Genomic DNA, 16,144 nt, shown 5'->3' with positions numbered 1-16,144 from the left:
AAAATAAATTACCAAATATAGACAACAAATATACTGGATCAACGAGAGATTTATTTAGTATTTAGAACTCAACGTGTGTTTCTAGGAATTCATGAAATTGTCAATATTTTCTGTTGGAAAAGATTTGTATCTAATTCTTCATTTGTCGATATCAATAATAATCTGGAAAACATAAAATTTGAATTTTTAATATAAAACATATACAACGATGATTTCTATACAAATACGAGCTCCGAATCTGAGGAAAATCAAAGAATGTACTAAAATAAGTTCAAATACTTTTTGAAGCAATTAGAATTAAAACTATCACATAAGTTAATATTTCTAAAGAATTGGAAAACATTAGCACCAAATAGTCTCATAAGAATAAAGTTTTAATTCCAATTGGGACATTTGCCCAATTCTACCTGTGGCATACAATAAGTGGATACGGAATAATCAAAAATATATGATAATACTACCTTTAAACTAATTAGTTGGGTTAAAATTCGAATACCAAAGATAGAATAAGTTAAACTTCTCATTAGATTCTCTGAAGGTTACGCCGATTGAAGCCTGAAAAGTGTTTATCTGAGATCCTCATGTAGCAATTGAACACATTCAACTTGCTTCCTTCGTTGGTTCAAAAATTCAAGTATTATAACGCTGCATACATACTAGAAGTTAGTCGCTTTTAATGAATAACTAATTTTTCAACAGACAATAATTTTAATGTTTCAACCTAATTTCTGTTTTATTAAAAGATAATCTGACAATGAAAACTTTCAGCAAATAGACCACCTACGTCAAAAATATCAAAACATGTTTTTATCGTACATTCTTAGTTGCGAAAAAGAGTATCTATTAATATAAATTACTCAATTTATTGCATTTTTGAGAATAGAATTATAAATTTATGTTTTTTATCAATGATGGATTTTTTAAATTATTCATTCCCAAAAATTTTTTTCTTGAATTTTACTGTGTTTCAAAAAATATTGTAGCTTTTCTGTTATTTAATTTATTTGTTGATTCATTTTAATTTCTTTACCATATTGATGAGGTCTCAATATATTTTATAAATGTTGGTATATTCGTCCCATAGCATTATTACAAAGAACGTCCCACATAATATTACTTTTTTCATTCAATTGTTTTTACATTCTGGAATAATGAAATATTCTGATTATGTATGTCTTTCTCAGAAAAACATTGTGATTAGACATGGTGAGAGAAGGGATTTCACATATAGATATTTAAAGTTCTTTTTTGTTAATTCACTAAAATATTTGTATATCTCTCTTTTAAACATGTCATTTATCATTATTTCCTAACAATAACTTCATCTCAATGCACATTTTTTAAGCGTTACAATGAAAAATTGATTGTTTCAAATTGAAGAACTCAATATTAGTCTAATATTAACAGTTCCATTTTTTACAACAGTAATAATCCACATAATTTGTATGAATGATATATCCATGTTGAGAATTACGAAAATAAAAATCCAAGTGAATTTTTCCGTCAATATGTCTCAGTATATGAAACACAAGTACGCCATTATTACCCCAAAACAAAAAAAAAACAGTCGAAACAATGGACTTCATCCAAAAAACGTGCTCCCAATAAAGAAAAAGTTGTTTCTTTTTATGGCTAAATTGGTGAAGGACACATGATTTTGTAATTTCAAAGGTGTCGATTATTATTCTTCATTATTATTATCGATTATTTAGAAAGATGTAAAATAATAAATGACCAATAATACTATTTTTGACACATTTGGATGCCGAATTTAAAAAGAAACAACAGAATTTCTCAAAAAAAAGTTTTTTTTATTACCTGTTCCCAAACTTAAAAAACGGCTCAGTAGGAAGCGATAAATGAACAGATGATGCCAGAGGCATATTTTGCTTAGTTGACAATGACTAAGTTATCCTCTATTATTTTGTTTCCAATTGAGTTGATAGACATATTTTAAATATAGTCGTTCTTGACCATTGGAATTCAAAATTCATTTCATGGTTTCATTATGCTACCGTATACGTAGAAAATCAATACCAACTTTACGGAAGGGGATTCGCGTAATAGTTTAATTTTATTGGGAGTTTCTTTTAAGTTATTCATATTCATAACATTAGAGTGTAGTATAAATTCATTCCAGAATATCAACATTGGTGAACATAATTAGCAAGAGACTTTTTTATGTTAGGTGTTATGTTAGAGTGAAGCTGTTCTGGTAAGACGGAATTAAATTATATTTTCCTTTCATATATGTTAAAAACATAGTGTTCAGCTGTGACCTGGAACAAATGTGCGTGCAAATGGATTACGAAAATAGATTACGAAAACATTGTTTATATTTACATAATATTTAGAAACAACAAGCAGAGTTTAAGTTATTCGTACATGTACAGCAAAAGTAATGAAATAATATAAATATCTCTATTTTAATGGTAGCTGAAAACAAAACAATAACGAAGGAGGGTTTCTAGTGGTAGTTAGTAGGTTGTTCTCAAGTGGTAGTTAGTAGTTTGTTCAACTATTAATTTTTCTAAATAAATCTCCATTTTCTAATAAATTTTGATTCATTCAATTAATGGGAAATAGTCTGTTAAAAGTTACCTACATCGTGTTGACTTAACTCATTATTTTTCTCGAGTTTATATCCTGTATATTTTCATTTATGAAAACCTTATTTGTACACTTTGAGTATCAAGTATGGAAAGGATTGACTCAAACGATTTTTAGACGCTTATCTGATACCTTGTTCTCAAAACTTTTATATATCTGAAAATTCAGACAACATTGTTATTTCAATTAGATCACCTCGAATTTTTTATTTCTAAATTGCTCAAGCAATGTTCAAAGTTTCTCATGTTTTTATACCTAATTGCCACAATTTCAGAGGTAGAGGAGGATGGGGGAGTTGCGGACGCTGAAGGTAAATAACGCACTACATTCGTACTATCAGTCTGTCTTTATTAATCTTTAGTTATACATCTACAAAAACAATTATACTTATTGAACGAGATCAATCAACAAATATATTTTTAGCAAAAACAAAACCTTGTCTGTCCGTAATTACCCGTAGCGCTCGGGGTAAATTCGGACTGACCCTGGGTTAATTACGGACAGCATGGGATATTTACAGATTTTTGTCTATGATGTGGACCTACATCATAGACAAAAATCACAATTAAAGCCTTTAGAAGAAGTTTCTGCAGTGCAGTGCTCATGATCCCACTTGTTACACTTTGAACACATACTCACTTACACGTGCACAGCCGGCTGTCGTAAGTTTTTGTGTGGTACTAAAATGGCGGAAAGAAACAGATGACAGCACCGGGCTGCCGCGGGTGGGGAGGGAATGAGTATATACTTGCTAGTCCGTATTTACCCCGCGACCGCAATTCCCCCACTCTCCCTCTATAGCTATATTCTCAATACCTCCGCTAAAATTGAAATAATACACTAGAATGACTATGATTGATTTCTAATTCAATTGAATAGACTAATTTAATTGAAGTGATAATATATAAATATCTTGAAAATGCTAGCTGTCAGTGAATTTGTAAGGAATTTTAACGAATTACTAACGAACATTCGAAGAGTTGCGAAATTAAATATGGACAGTAACTATCAGGAAAGTGGAATAGAAATTCTATCTGACAGTAAAGAGCAATAAACTCATATTTATTTAAATCTAAGGTGGTCATGGAATACCCGAAACACGAAATAAATTAGGCCAAGAATGTTCTACTAATCTGGGTGTCAGCACAGGGGGGCATACAGAAGAACGAAAAAGTAAAAGTCACACAAAAAATGGAACTGATATTTTTTCTTCACCCAACCAAAACGGTTTAATTTTTCAAGGGATAATCACTAGAAAGCCGAACTGAAGAAAAAAGTGGAGCATTCGAATGGGTTGGTTCGATCTATGTTTTCTTACGATACTGCCCCTTAAAAAAATAAAGAAATTGAACGATTGCAAGTTTTATGGAGAAGACGTCTATGACTAATTTTATACGCATAGAGAAGTCGAGCTCCATCTTATTTCAGATACTGCTATTGTTTGAAATATTTTAATAACGTAATTTCTAAATTGACAATACAGGGATTTGGAAATAATCCAGATAAATCTGTCATAATAATATTCATTGATAAATATGAATTCAACGGACCATTTAAATTTCTTTCAATGGAAGAGGGGCCGATCATTTTGCCGCTTATTTTGTTGAACCTACTTTATATGGATGGAATTTATGAGAAATGATTTATTGGAATTCTAGAAATTCTTATTGTTGCTGTCAAAATCATCTTAATGCACCATTTTTAACTTTAGGGGAGATAGTCCATGTAAAACTACAACTTCGAAGCGAAACTCGGGTATAAGGAAATGAAATATTTATATTCTCATATATATTTCGGTTATAACATTTCCAGGAATTTTGATATTTTTAATTTTTTCTTGTAATTCATATATGTGTTTCTGATATATTTGATTTGGTATGAAGTTTTTTCGAAATATTTTTCAAATAATTAGATAATAGTGTGTGAGGTGTTTAAACACTTGAAAATTGGTCAAGTTTTGTTAGACCATATATTTTAGGGGTTATGATTTTAATTGATTGCTGCTACATATTTTTGAAATGTAACAATTAATGTTATAGGTTAAGCAATTATCAATGTCGCATTTCAACTTGCCTTTTGCAATAATTATCAAAAGACACGTAACACGACTCATCACGAACAATCAAAAATATATATTCATATATTGAGGAAAACACTTTCTCTGTGATCATAATATATAACTTTTTAAGTTCATGTTTATGTTCGTATTTTAATTTCAACAATAAAGATTTCCTCAATCGTAGATGTGATGTTTTTATTATACCAAAAAATAAATAGTTTTATTTCCAATATTGAATTCCATTCTATTGTAACCAGGGTGGACTGAGTCAATAAATTCTAATTTCACAATTCTACATTGGAATTATGAATTCAAAAATATATATATCTGCTTTTGGTATGCAAACATTAGGACATGAACTGAAGGGGTGAATACATACATCTATAAATTGATTAATTTGATTAACTACTATCAATAATTTATATTCCTGAATCAATTCGTTCATAATTCAGTAAATTATGTAATAATTATTATTTACTTTAATGGAAACTCACCTATTGAACAGGTTATAAAATAATTCAGTGGTTAAATTAAAATCCTACTAGCACTTGTACTAACAACTCAGGCCAACGCTTTTAATTATGTGAAATTTAATTTTATATATTTTAGGCAGTTAAGTGTGATAACTACATTGCAGCTTAATTATCATATGTCAACTGCACGAATTCCATTGCGTAGGTATTTGTTAAAAGTGTGCTTAGCAGGTGTACGGTTTGTAGAAAATTTATTCAATTTATTTATTCTAAATAACAAATTTCCACTGAAAATTACTAGGTTGACATTGTGGATGTGGCGTGAACCAACCCTGACAAGAGGTAGAAAACTATTTTAAGACGGTTAAGTTAGGTCAGGTACCCTAAATCTATTACTACTCTTGTTAATTTGGCCAGAATCATTGAATTGGATATCTTTAAATATAAGTTGGAACGATGCATGCTTAAAATAAATTGCAGATGACCATGGAATGAATCTTATATTTAGGTACTTTCTGTATAACAGGCGTGCTTTGGATTTGAATCCGAATAAAGAATATTATTGCCGTGTGAATTTGAAGTACAGCAAGCATAATGAAACTGATTTTTGTTATGCTCCAGAGTTTGAGGGGGCAAAAAAAATTTGTATGATATCTCTGACATTTTAGAAGAAGAGAGAAAAGAATTAGGATGCAAACAAAAAAGAAAAGCGCAGTAATGAACAGAGTTTTTTAAAGTCGTGAGATGTGGATCTCAAATGAAATACTCTGGTTGAGAAAATCTCCCGAACAGAATTCTCGTAGCTTGTTTTAAACAGATAGATACCAGAACTTAGATCAAATAAATTGTTGCACATTTGCAATATTTGCAAAATTTTTGAGTACATTGCGAAATGACGAGTTTGAGAGAATTCGAAGGTTCTAGCTACTGATTAATATGAGATAAGTGGTACTTGGAATCTGATACAATAACTCACATATTGAAAATGAAATGTAAACTGAAAAGTATCATTAATATTCATAAATTATTGTAAATATTTACAAAACCTAGAAGTTTCTTTCGCATCTGGCCCAATTTCTATCCAATTTCAATGAGCTGTCTATAAGCAGTTACTTTTTTGTTTCTATTATGGGATTCTTTGTTTTTGCTTTATCGAAGAACTGGATGACTATAAATTCGATAAAATCTTGCAAGTATTGTTTTGTTGAATCTAATTGCATCATTTTCTAATGTCGGCCTGGAAGCTCCAATATAATGCGAGCAATGAGAGAACCATCCGAAACAAACACTAGAAAAAGAACTGACGCAATCTAGGCAGGTACTTGGAGTATACGCACACACGCACACTGTGACACTAACCTAACGTAACGGTTACTCGAAAGAATTGATTTTCGATTCCGTGAAGGTCGCCCGCACACGCGGACCTCCAAATCAACCACCTCCTGTGAACATACCCAGCGAATAATTACGTGCATGGCAACCATAATAAACAGTTACATCAAATGCGCTCTTGCTGTCGATCGGCGAAGTTTGTCACGACATAATGTACCTGAAAATGTCATAAAGTTACCTGGTAAATACATTAAACACATAATAAGAAAGTGAATATTTATTGATAACTGAGTGTGTTTTCTTTCTTAATTTTGAATTTCCTCAAAAATTCTCTTATTTGGCATTAACATTAGCCAACTTATGGATTCATTCCGTTCTGATTATAATCCTTCGAAATAGGATTTTTAATGTACTCACCCACAATTGTTGCCGAAAAATCGCCCAAAGTTGTTTGCACCAATTCGACATTTTGAGTACATAACTAAATCAACGAGGCCATTCTGATATCTCTTCATACATAAATAACCACGAAAGATTAAGCTTAAAGACTCTATTTGGTGTGCTCACCACTTTTAATGGTATATTTTTTAGCAAATTTCCATGCACTTCATTTGGCTGGTGTTTTCAGGAATGGCTATTATGATTCGTTCGGGTGGATATTGTCAGTTGCAGATAAGAACTCCAGCATGAATTTTATGGCACTCTCATAGTTTATGTAATATTTATAATTATGTCTTGTATGTAATGACTGGTTAGAAAGTGGTTGGAAGTAATAAACATATGGAAAACTTATTAGAGTTCACTAAAGTTGTTCATACTGTTGTATGTTTTTTGATCTTTCGCTAATAATAACTTCTTATTTCCTTATACTCATTTGTTAAATTTTTATAATTATAAAAGTAATAAAACTACTTATTTGATTTACCGTGCAAAGGTTTTCAAAACGACAAATCAATTTGTAGCAACTCGAAAACTCAACTAGTAAAAGTTAGTCTAGAACTCAAATATTCAAAAGTTCAAGTACTTTAATGACGGAAAATCACTTGCTTGGAATGAGAAATAAATTTCCGCATTCCTCTATGTCTACATACACGGAGGAGATAATGTGAACCTTAGATTCGGCGATTTACAATTTGTGTGAATGTTAACAAACGCCAGTGTTTGTTCGAACAGCGAGAACGTCATATATACTGTTCTATCTTTAATATACGCTGCTTCACTCACTAGCCACAGTCGAAAAAGCGTCGCTGCGCTTTTATTTTAACACATGTAACGAAGAGGTTATGTTTGTTTAACCTAATCCTAGCCTAACCTAACATAACCTAACCTAACTTAACCTAACCTAACCTAACTTACCTACCTATATAGTATAGGTAGTTTGTTTTAATGATTTCGATTTATAAACAATTTGCATCTATTTATGATTCTATTTATTGTAACAATTTGTAACTCCATTAGTCATATACTGGCCCAGAACTTCTGTTTCCACACATCATTATTTCTGTATATCAATCAGGCAGGCATAATTTCGGTCATAATGAACATTGACCAAGTCGTCGTGGTCTATGATAACAGTTACCAGTGAATGAGCGAAATCGTCATGAAAACGATGAATAACGGTCATTCACCAACTACCTTGGAGGATGTTAACAGACACCCGAGTATCTTAACATACATTGCATTTCGGACATTCCCAGTAACATATTATATAAGCAAACAAGTAATCATTTTGAATAATGCATGGTAGTGGCTAATAGAAGTTAAGTACCTTCATTATATACTACAGAGAACTTGAAAAAGATATTTTTCATAAATAAAAATATTCTTGGATGATGTCTAGATTTATATAAGCGTCAACTCAAAACTTATTGCTGATTGGGTTCTATTCTCTATTCGCAATGAAATACTCATTAGTTTTTGAAAATTAGTATTGTCTTGAATGGACCTACCATAAAAACTACGAGAAGTTCTCTTTATTTGGCAAGAATTTTTTATAAATGAGCCAGATAAAGCTTTACATAGCATGAACAATTAGTAAGAATTTACTTCCACATATGTTTTAAATTGCTTTATCATGAGTAAACTCATTCGTGTTCTAAGTTACCACCAAGACAGTTTTTAAATTTTATTGTTAGTCAAGGCAGATTACTGATTCCACTGGAAGCTGGAAAAGATTTGCTAGTTCAATATACAGAGTCCATAATGTGTATCTTATTTAAAAAACTATTTTCAGAAATACTGTAATACCGAATGAAATAATAAGTAAGTAGAGAAAACGACCAATAGCGGAATTTGAATCTGGCGAACATAATAAAGGAGATTCTATGCTTAAAATATTTTTCAATACTGCTATAGATACAGTCATTAGAGTCCAAAATAACAACACAGACAAAAATTATAGTTTATGCAGACCATACAGTCTCAATATCAAGAAATATTGAATACTTAAAAGATCTAAAATTTATGATTGAAGCTGCTAAGGGCAAATCAAGAAAAAAGTAAATCTATGCTTGTATTCATAATTAGTGTCCATTCAGGAAAATTGGAAAAACAAAAAGCGGATACAAAGTATAGAGGGTGTCTCTTAAATAATGTAAGTTTCCAATGTTCACTTTGTTTATTAAATAATAATACAAAAAGAAATCTCTAATATTTTGAGAGAATGTTCGAGAGATTGATTATGATAAAAATTCATTTTTCAGTTGAAACAGGAGAGGAATGAGAGAACTGATGAACTACGAAATTGTGAGGAGAAGCAACGGAGAAAACCTAGTGAAATTTATAAAAGCACGCTGGATGATATTAACACATTTACAGAAAAAATTGAAAGTAGTCAAGGACAGAAATTCATATGTAAATGTATCATCATAATTTAGCTCCCAGTGGAGCAAAGGGCACCTATTGGTGTTTAAGCAGCTGTGGTAAAATGATGAGATCGCTATCTTCATGCGTCGTTTTGTGAGCTTCGTCCAATTTTGTTAAAAGGAGTTCTTTTTGTTATTGGCTATATGTCTCGGCCCCATATAACAGAACATATTTTACATTGATCTGAGTCTTAATTTTATTGTTCCTGCGATACTTATTAAAGAACATATTTTATACAATGTCTTAAAATCGTTTTGCACTAGGCCTTTTCTTCTTTAGATATAATTTTCAGTATCCCCTTGTATACTCATTATGCTATCTAAATAGCAAAATTGTTCGACTTGCTCTATATCTTTCTCTCCTAAGAGGATGGCGCTTTCGATTTCTGTTTTGATATGTTGTAATATCTTTATTGCTGGTTTATTGCTGTTTATGTTAGATTCCACTGGTGTTGAGTTATTATGTAGCCTGTTTATTTTTTCTTGCATCTGATTTCTATTTGTTGTTAATGGACATATTTCTGTGTCACTCCCTTCTCTATTTTGATGTTCTGGGATAATTGTTCTAGCTGTGCAATTGTTATTAAAAATTTTTATTATTCTGGTGTAAATATTTGATAGTTCGTACGCTTTTAAGATCTCCCTGTTTATCGAATCAAATGCTATAAAAACCACAAATCTTCGTTTTCTTCTTTTTTTGCTCTAGTATTATTCTCACTGGAGCAATATGGTCGATGCTAGAGTTAACACCTTCGAATCCAGCTTGAATTCACGTAGTTTATGGTTTTGCGGTTATTTATTCTTGTTAGATACTCTAGCCATGATATTAATCGTCACGTTCAGTAATGTGAACATATAGTCATGTATAAAAATGAAAGCTTATAATTTTGTTCATTGACTATGTAACAATAAACGATCGAAACCATTGAATCATAACTTGGGGAAGAATAAATCTTCACTCATTCACTATTCGTACTTTTATCTCCTTAACATTTGTTGGTCTGACTTTTTCTTTTAAAGTAAATAAATAAAAAATCAAGAGAAGTGAAATTTAGGTATCTCGGTGGCGATTTAATACATTCGCTCCTACCTATTCATCCATCTGGAAATACAGTATCGATATAATCACGAAAAAATCTAATGAAATGGAGAGGGCACACAATCTTGTTGAAACTAGATGTCTTTATCTGGAACAAAAGGCGGCTCAATTCTCCTTTGAAGAATGTCAAAGGCAGTTTGGCAATGAATGTTTTTCTCTTCTTGCTATATCTCCGTATCTAATCTTTTGAAAAATATTTGACTTACTTAAAACCACATACAACCATCCTTGTATTGAATATCTAAATGACACTATTGCTAATTAACAAAATTAACGATGACGTCATATTTCTAAATTGGTACACATATTTATTTTATCTGAAAATCGTCATTGGAATTACTAATCGAAGAACATTTAATTATAATTGTTATATTAATAATCATTTGAAAACTTGTGCATTCCATTTTCATCATTCCAAATAATGTAAGCCTAAATAAAATTGATTGCTTTCAAGTTCATATGATATATATTAGTAATTTCCAACTAGACGCAGTAAGGTGACATTATAAATTCGTACAATATGTTACAAGTCAAACACCGTATATAATAATACGATAGCCAAGTTGGTCAAAGTTTGAATGCAACCGTGGCATGGAACAATATGTTACATTAAATAACTAAACGGAATAATTTATATTGCAATCATTTGCTACATATTCATAGTAGGTATTACTTCTCTCGATTAAACTTAGTCAATGATCACAAGATATTAATTTCGTGTCCTTGGTCTAGAACATGCGAAGTATGATATTTACCAGAGTAAAAGAAGTCACCATTTTACTGCTTCCCAAGTATAAGATCCAACTGTTTTATCGCGGATTATGCGTGGAGTGGTTGTGATTGACTAGACAGAAGAAGACTTAAAGCAGCTAACCTTGAGCCAAAACGGAGAGCTACTACAAATTAAGCCTATTCCACTAAGTATACGATTTGCCAGTGAACACGTTAATTGGCAGAGGAACAATTAGGCTCCGTTCTCTTCTCAGACGAAAGCAGAGTGTGTCTTCATGGTAGTATTAGAAGAGGAATAGTTACAGAAGACTTGGAGAAAGATTCACGCATTGTTGCATAAAAGAAAACGTGGCTTTTGGCGGAGCTTCTGGATTGTTTGGGCGGGAATTTTATTGGAAGCAAACGCCGAGTTGGTTTTTATTGAAACTTGCAGTGAAGCGGGGGGATTAACGGTGAACCGATACAAAAGAAGAATTTTTGGGAAGTACGTCATTCCCTACGCCAGTTTTATCGGCGAAAGCTTCATCCTAACGCGGGACAACGCTCATACACGTACTACAGATTCCGTACGGCAGTATTTATAAGATATCGAAATTGCCGCTATGGATTGGCCAGCACGTAGCTCGGACTTAAATCTTATCAAGCATTCATGGGATACATTTAAGAGAGAAGTTAAGGCTAGAAATCTGGCACCAGCCACGAAATCGGACCTCAAAACGGCGCTCACTGAAGAATGGGATACGAACAAGATCGAGTGAAGAAACTTATTCGATCCATGAAAAAACGATTAGTAGCTATTACTAGGGCCATTACATATTGATATGTTAATTTCAAATAAATTATTATTTTGACAAATTTTTTCTTTATCAAAAGAAAAAATCAATTATTGGGATCATTGGAACATTATTTTTTTCCAATATGTCAGTTAAATAAATTTATTAATACTGTAATACTGATAAAAAATGAGAGAATTCTTGTTTTTATCTTTTATTGTTGCTTATAGACCCTTCGATTGTGAATAGCTCTATATTTTCTCATTAACATGTAGTAGGTAGATAATTGAATATATATATATATATATATATATATATATATATATATATATATATATATATATATATATATATATATATATATATATACCAGAAAATAATCAGAAAACCGAAGAAGTTAGATTATACTTCATTAACTCCAGTATCGTATTTAGCAGATACATATGTGTAGTTTTTTAAGACAGGCTAGAGACGCTAGCGAGCACTCATCCCCACGTCTCCTATTCCTTTAGCTCTACTTGAGTAGAGCACTGGACGTGGCTCCTAGCAGAAAATCAGCATTTACGGAAACAACTGCAGAAAAGCATTACCAGCCTTCTAACAAATGGAATTGACAAGGCTTACAAAATATACGTGTAAAGGATGCGGCGAATATTATTGTCTGCAGCATGGTCCTTTTGTTTGTTTAGATGGTTCCAAATAAAATGTTCCAGTCTCAGGTTGAGTTCTTAATAAATAGTGTTAACATTCATAGTTCAACGAGATTTAGATTTTATGGTCTTTTCAATTTTTTTAACAATTTAAGTAAACAGAATTGAGTAAATTGACTGATCACTCCAAAAATAAATTTAAAATAATTGGTTGGTGAATAAAGGATATTTGGATATGCGTCTTGATATTATACTATGAAAAAGATGCGAAAAAGTTCAGAAAAACAGAAAGAGAAGATAATAAGTGAGTATTTTGAAAAAATTTTTCATTTTAGCAATTGTTGTAATTTTGTTGTTTTTCAGAATCAAAAGACCAAGTATCATCATCTATGCTCATTCTATACTGACTGAAACTATTCTCAAATTCAATTCAATTTCTTTTCATTGAATTATCTACAGATTATATTTTGATTCACTATTCCTAATTTAAAAATCTCATAAATTATCATATTATCTCTAAGCTGTTATTGTTTTCATAACCAAGAAGAATGATTCTGATAATATAAATAGCAAGGTGGCATTCTCTGAGGACCCAATATACTAATTGGTTAATTTTTTATTGCTAAATAACTTCTGCTATATATATAATATTCACTTAAAAAAATGATTGCGAGATTTATAATTTCACGTGATTTTGTTTTTGAATCTGTACTGTTTATATATATATATATATATATATATATATATATATATATATATATATATATATATATATATATAAATAAGAAATATAAAAATAAGAGACACTGAACTACACACTGAACACTGAAATACAGAACGCAACGCCAATGGGTTATCTTTAAAACATATTGTTCAACACAGTAGATCTGCATGTAATGCTATAAAAGTTAATTATTTCATTCATCGTCATTCCACGCTTAGATCTTTCTAGGCGAACTCATGAAACTCAAATATTTCTTGTCCATTTAACATCATCGTCAATTTATATAAATAGCATTCAAAATAATATTTTTTGGTAAGAAACAAAAATTTCCTCTGTTGATGAGTTTGTTTATATATTTATTAATTGATGAAACAACTGTGGGGAAGTCATCCCTACTAATGGTTAATTCTGTCTAAAGTATATTTTGTAGTTAATCTCTAACTATTAGTTTATCTACTCTTACTACCTCTTACCTCAGTTATCGAATCTCCTACATTTTCATATCAGCATTGAATCGATGACCTGGTAGCTCAATTCTTCGATAGGGAACTAAATTGTTCAAAAAATAAAAACGTTATTGTTCTTACGTAGATATGGGATAGTTTATTTTTAGATTCATTTCCAAATATCTTCCAATGTGGTTTCGAAATAACTGTATACTGGATTTTTGTAGTATTCTTTTTGATAGTTTCGGTGATAGTTCCCCTTTCCCAATATTTTTTTTCTCTACAGATTATCAATGCTTATGTAATCATTGCTTCGCTAGGAATACTAAATGGACCACGATCTCAACGTACACTAATTTCTTTGCTATTCCAAAGATAAATAAGCTTCGGCGATGCCATTCGTTAGACTGGAACCTTTTTAGTAGCGTTGCAAAATAAATAAATAAAACGGTCGCTGAAAAATAGGTGAGGTGCAATGATGTTATTCACCATGTCAAATATAAGCGTGAAAGTTTATGTTAGAACAGGACATTATAAGATCAATAAGCATCTAAAATTGATAATGTTGACAGACGAGTCTTCAATTAGATTTTATCAATAGGGGGCATATTTTGTGTCACTATAGTTTACCTAGCGTTTGTTTTATAATACTAGGCTAAGAAAAGCCACTGGTAAAAATGTCATATTCAAGGTTTGATGCTCTATTAAAAAAATATGCCTTCATTTCAAGGCTATTAGCATGTTCTTGATTTTTATAGTATTGCTGCAATGGTTGTTATAACATTTATAAGATTTATCAATAACAGTAAAATATCAATACAGTTTACTATTACCTGGAATTCCATCTTATACAAATTCACTCACTTTTGTGAGTTTGGCAACTTTGTTTTCCAAAAAGTACACCTTTATATAAACCACAGGATTACGAGAATTTCGATTTTCTGAACAATTGATCGATATCAATCTTCCTTCCATTAAGGTAGCATCCACGAAAAATGTCTTATAATCATTTGATTTAAACTATCACACTCAACGTTTGGATTTCAGCAAAAATTAGAATTAACGTTATTTGTGATAACGGTTCATTTTTTCAGTACTGACTGTTAAGTTAATTTACATTTGTAGCAAAATAATATTTTGATCATTACCTAAATTTATTCTCAACTAATTGCAATGGTTCAGTTGTTAATAGAATTATATTTCTAATTACTGTTGTAATATATCATTCAATAGCAAATGATTGAATCCAAATATTGTCTTTCTGAACACTCTAGTATAGATCAGCTTCATTATACGCAAAAATATTTATTTTAATTCGATGGAGTGCGTTTCTGATATGCACCTAATTAATTACCCTGTATATGTCAACAAAATCTAACACAGTTTTATCAATCCAATTTAAAATCTGAAAATAGCTTGATCCTATCATATCTGGGACATAATTCTCATAGATCTATGGTCACTGGAGTTCCGATGTAATATATTTTCAAATTCAACTTTTCATAATCATCGTAAAACGCAAAATGGTTTGAATGTTATGAATAATACAGTTTTTTTTTCTGGAAATAATATTTTAATATTCATTTTAATTGTGTTTCTTATGTAAATAAATATTTTTGTTTTCAGAAATACCAATGCCATCGACACCCCCCAGGGCAACTGAAATGAAAAGTAATTCAAACAAAGAAAGTAAGTAGTACGACAAATGTTTTATCCGTTTTCAACAAACGGGAAATGAAAATGCAAATTGTAGCGGAAAGCTCTACATTTTTATGCTTATGAATATATTAAATCATGTGTACACTATAAACTGTTTCCAAAAGAATAAACCTTCAAATTCTCTCTCGATACGAGTATTTTAGTGACTTAAGATTGAGGTATGCTAATAACTGAAATTCTAGCGAAAAGAATAAGAGGCGAGTAGTTCATTGATTGAAAATATTTTCAAATGTGTCAATGGCATATTCCTCATTCAACATTCTACAGTACTTCTGAAAAGCTCCTTGAATTTTCGATCCTGCAAATAATAGTAGCGAAAAGGTTGTAAATCCAACATTCCTTGTCTGATACGATATCAAGTGTCACATTCATACGTCAGACATGATTATTTATATTTTAGCGATTATGTAGTATTCATGGTGTTTTTCACCCAAATTTGGTTATAATACATACGTCTATTTAATGCTGGATTTAGGGTACTTGCAGCCATAGACCAAATTAATCCGAGCACCCCTCGGCCCAGCCGTCCTTTAGGAAAGAAATCTATTTCAATCTTATTTCAATCTAATATTAAAATAAATGAGTACATGTGATACATATAATATAAACACCAGAACCCCAATTAAAAAACAATGATGGATGCTCGCAATTATATTGTATCCT

At 30.9% G+C, this 16,144-nt stretch overlaps 1 protein-coding gene across 1 annotated transcript in view; it reads left to right on the top strand.

The window, feature by feature from the left end:
- LOC130450926 (lachesin) overlaps positions 1-16,144 on the top strand; it is a 395,900-nt gene that overhangs the window by 328,581 nt on the left and 51,175 nt on the right. Inside the window, exon 7 of the mRNA XM_056789650.1 lies at positions 15,389-15,451. Coding sequence (XP_056645628.1) covers positions 15,389-15,451 — 63 coding nt within the window. The remainder of the gene's footprint in view (positions 1-15,388; positions 15,452-16,144) is intronic.

This window comes from Diorhabda sublineata, chromosome X (assembly GCF_026230105.1).
Source record: "Diorhabda sublineata isolate icDioSubl1.1 chromosome X, icDioSubl1.1, whole genome shotgun sequence".
Classification (NCBI taxonomy): Eukaryota; Metazoa; Arthropoda; class Insecta; order Coleoptera; family Chrysomelidae; genus Diorhabda; species Diorhabda sublineata.
The sequence above is the reverse complement of the archived record's forward strand: the minus strand, read 5'-3'. Positions and strand labels throughout refer to the sequence as shown.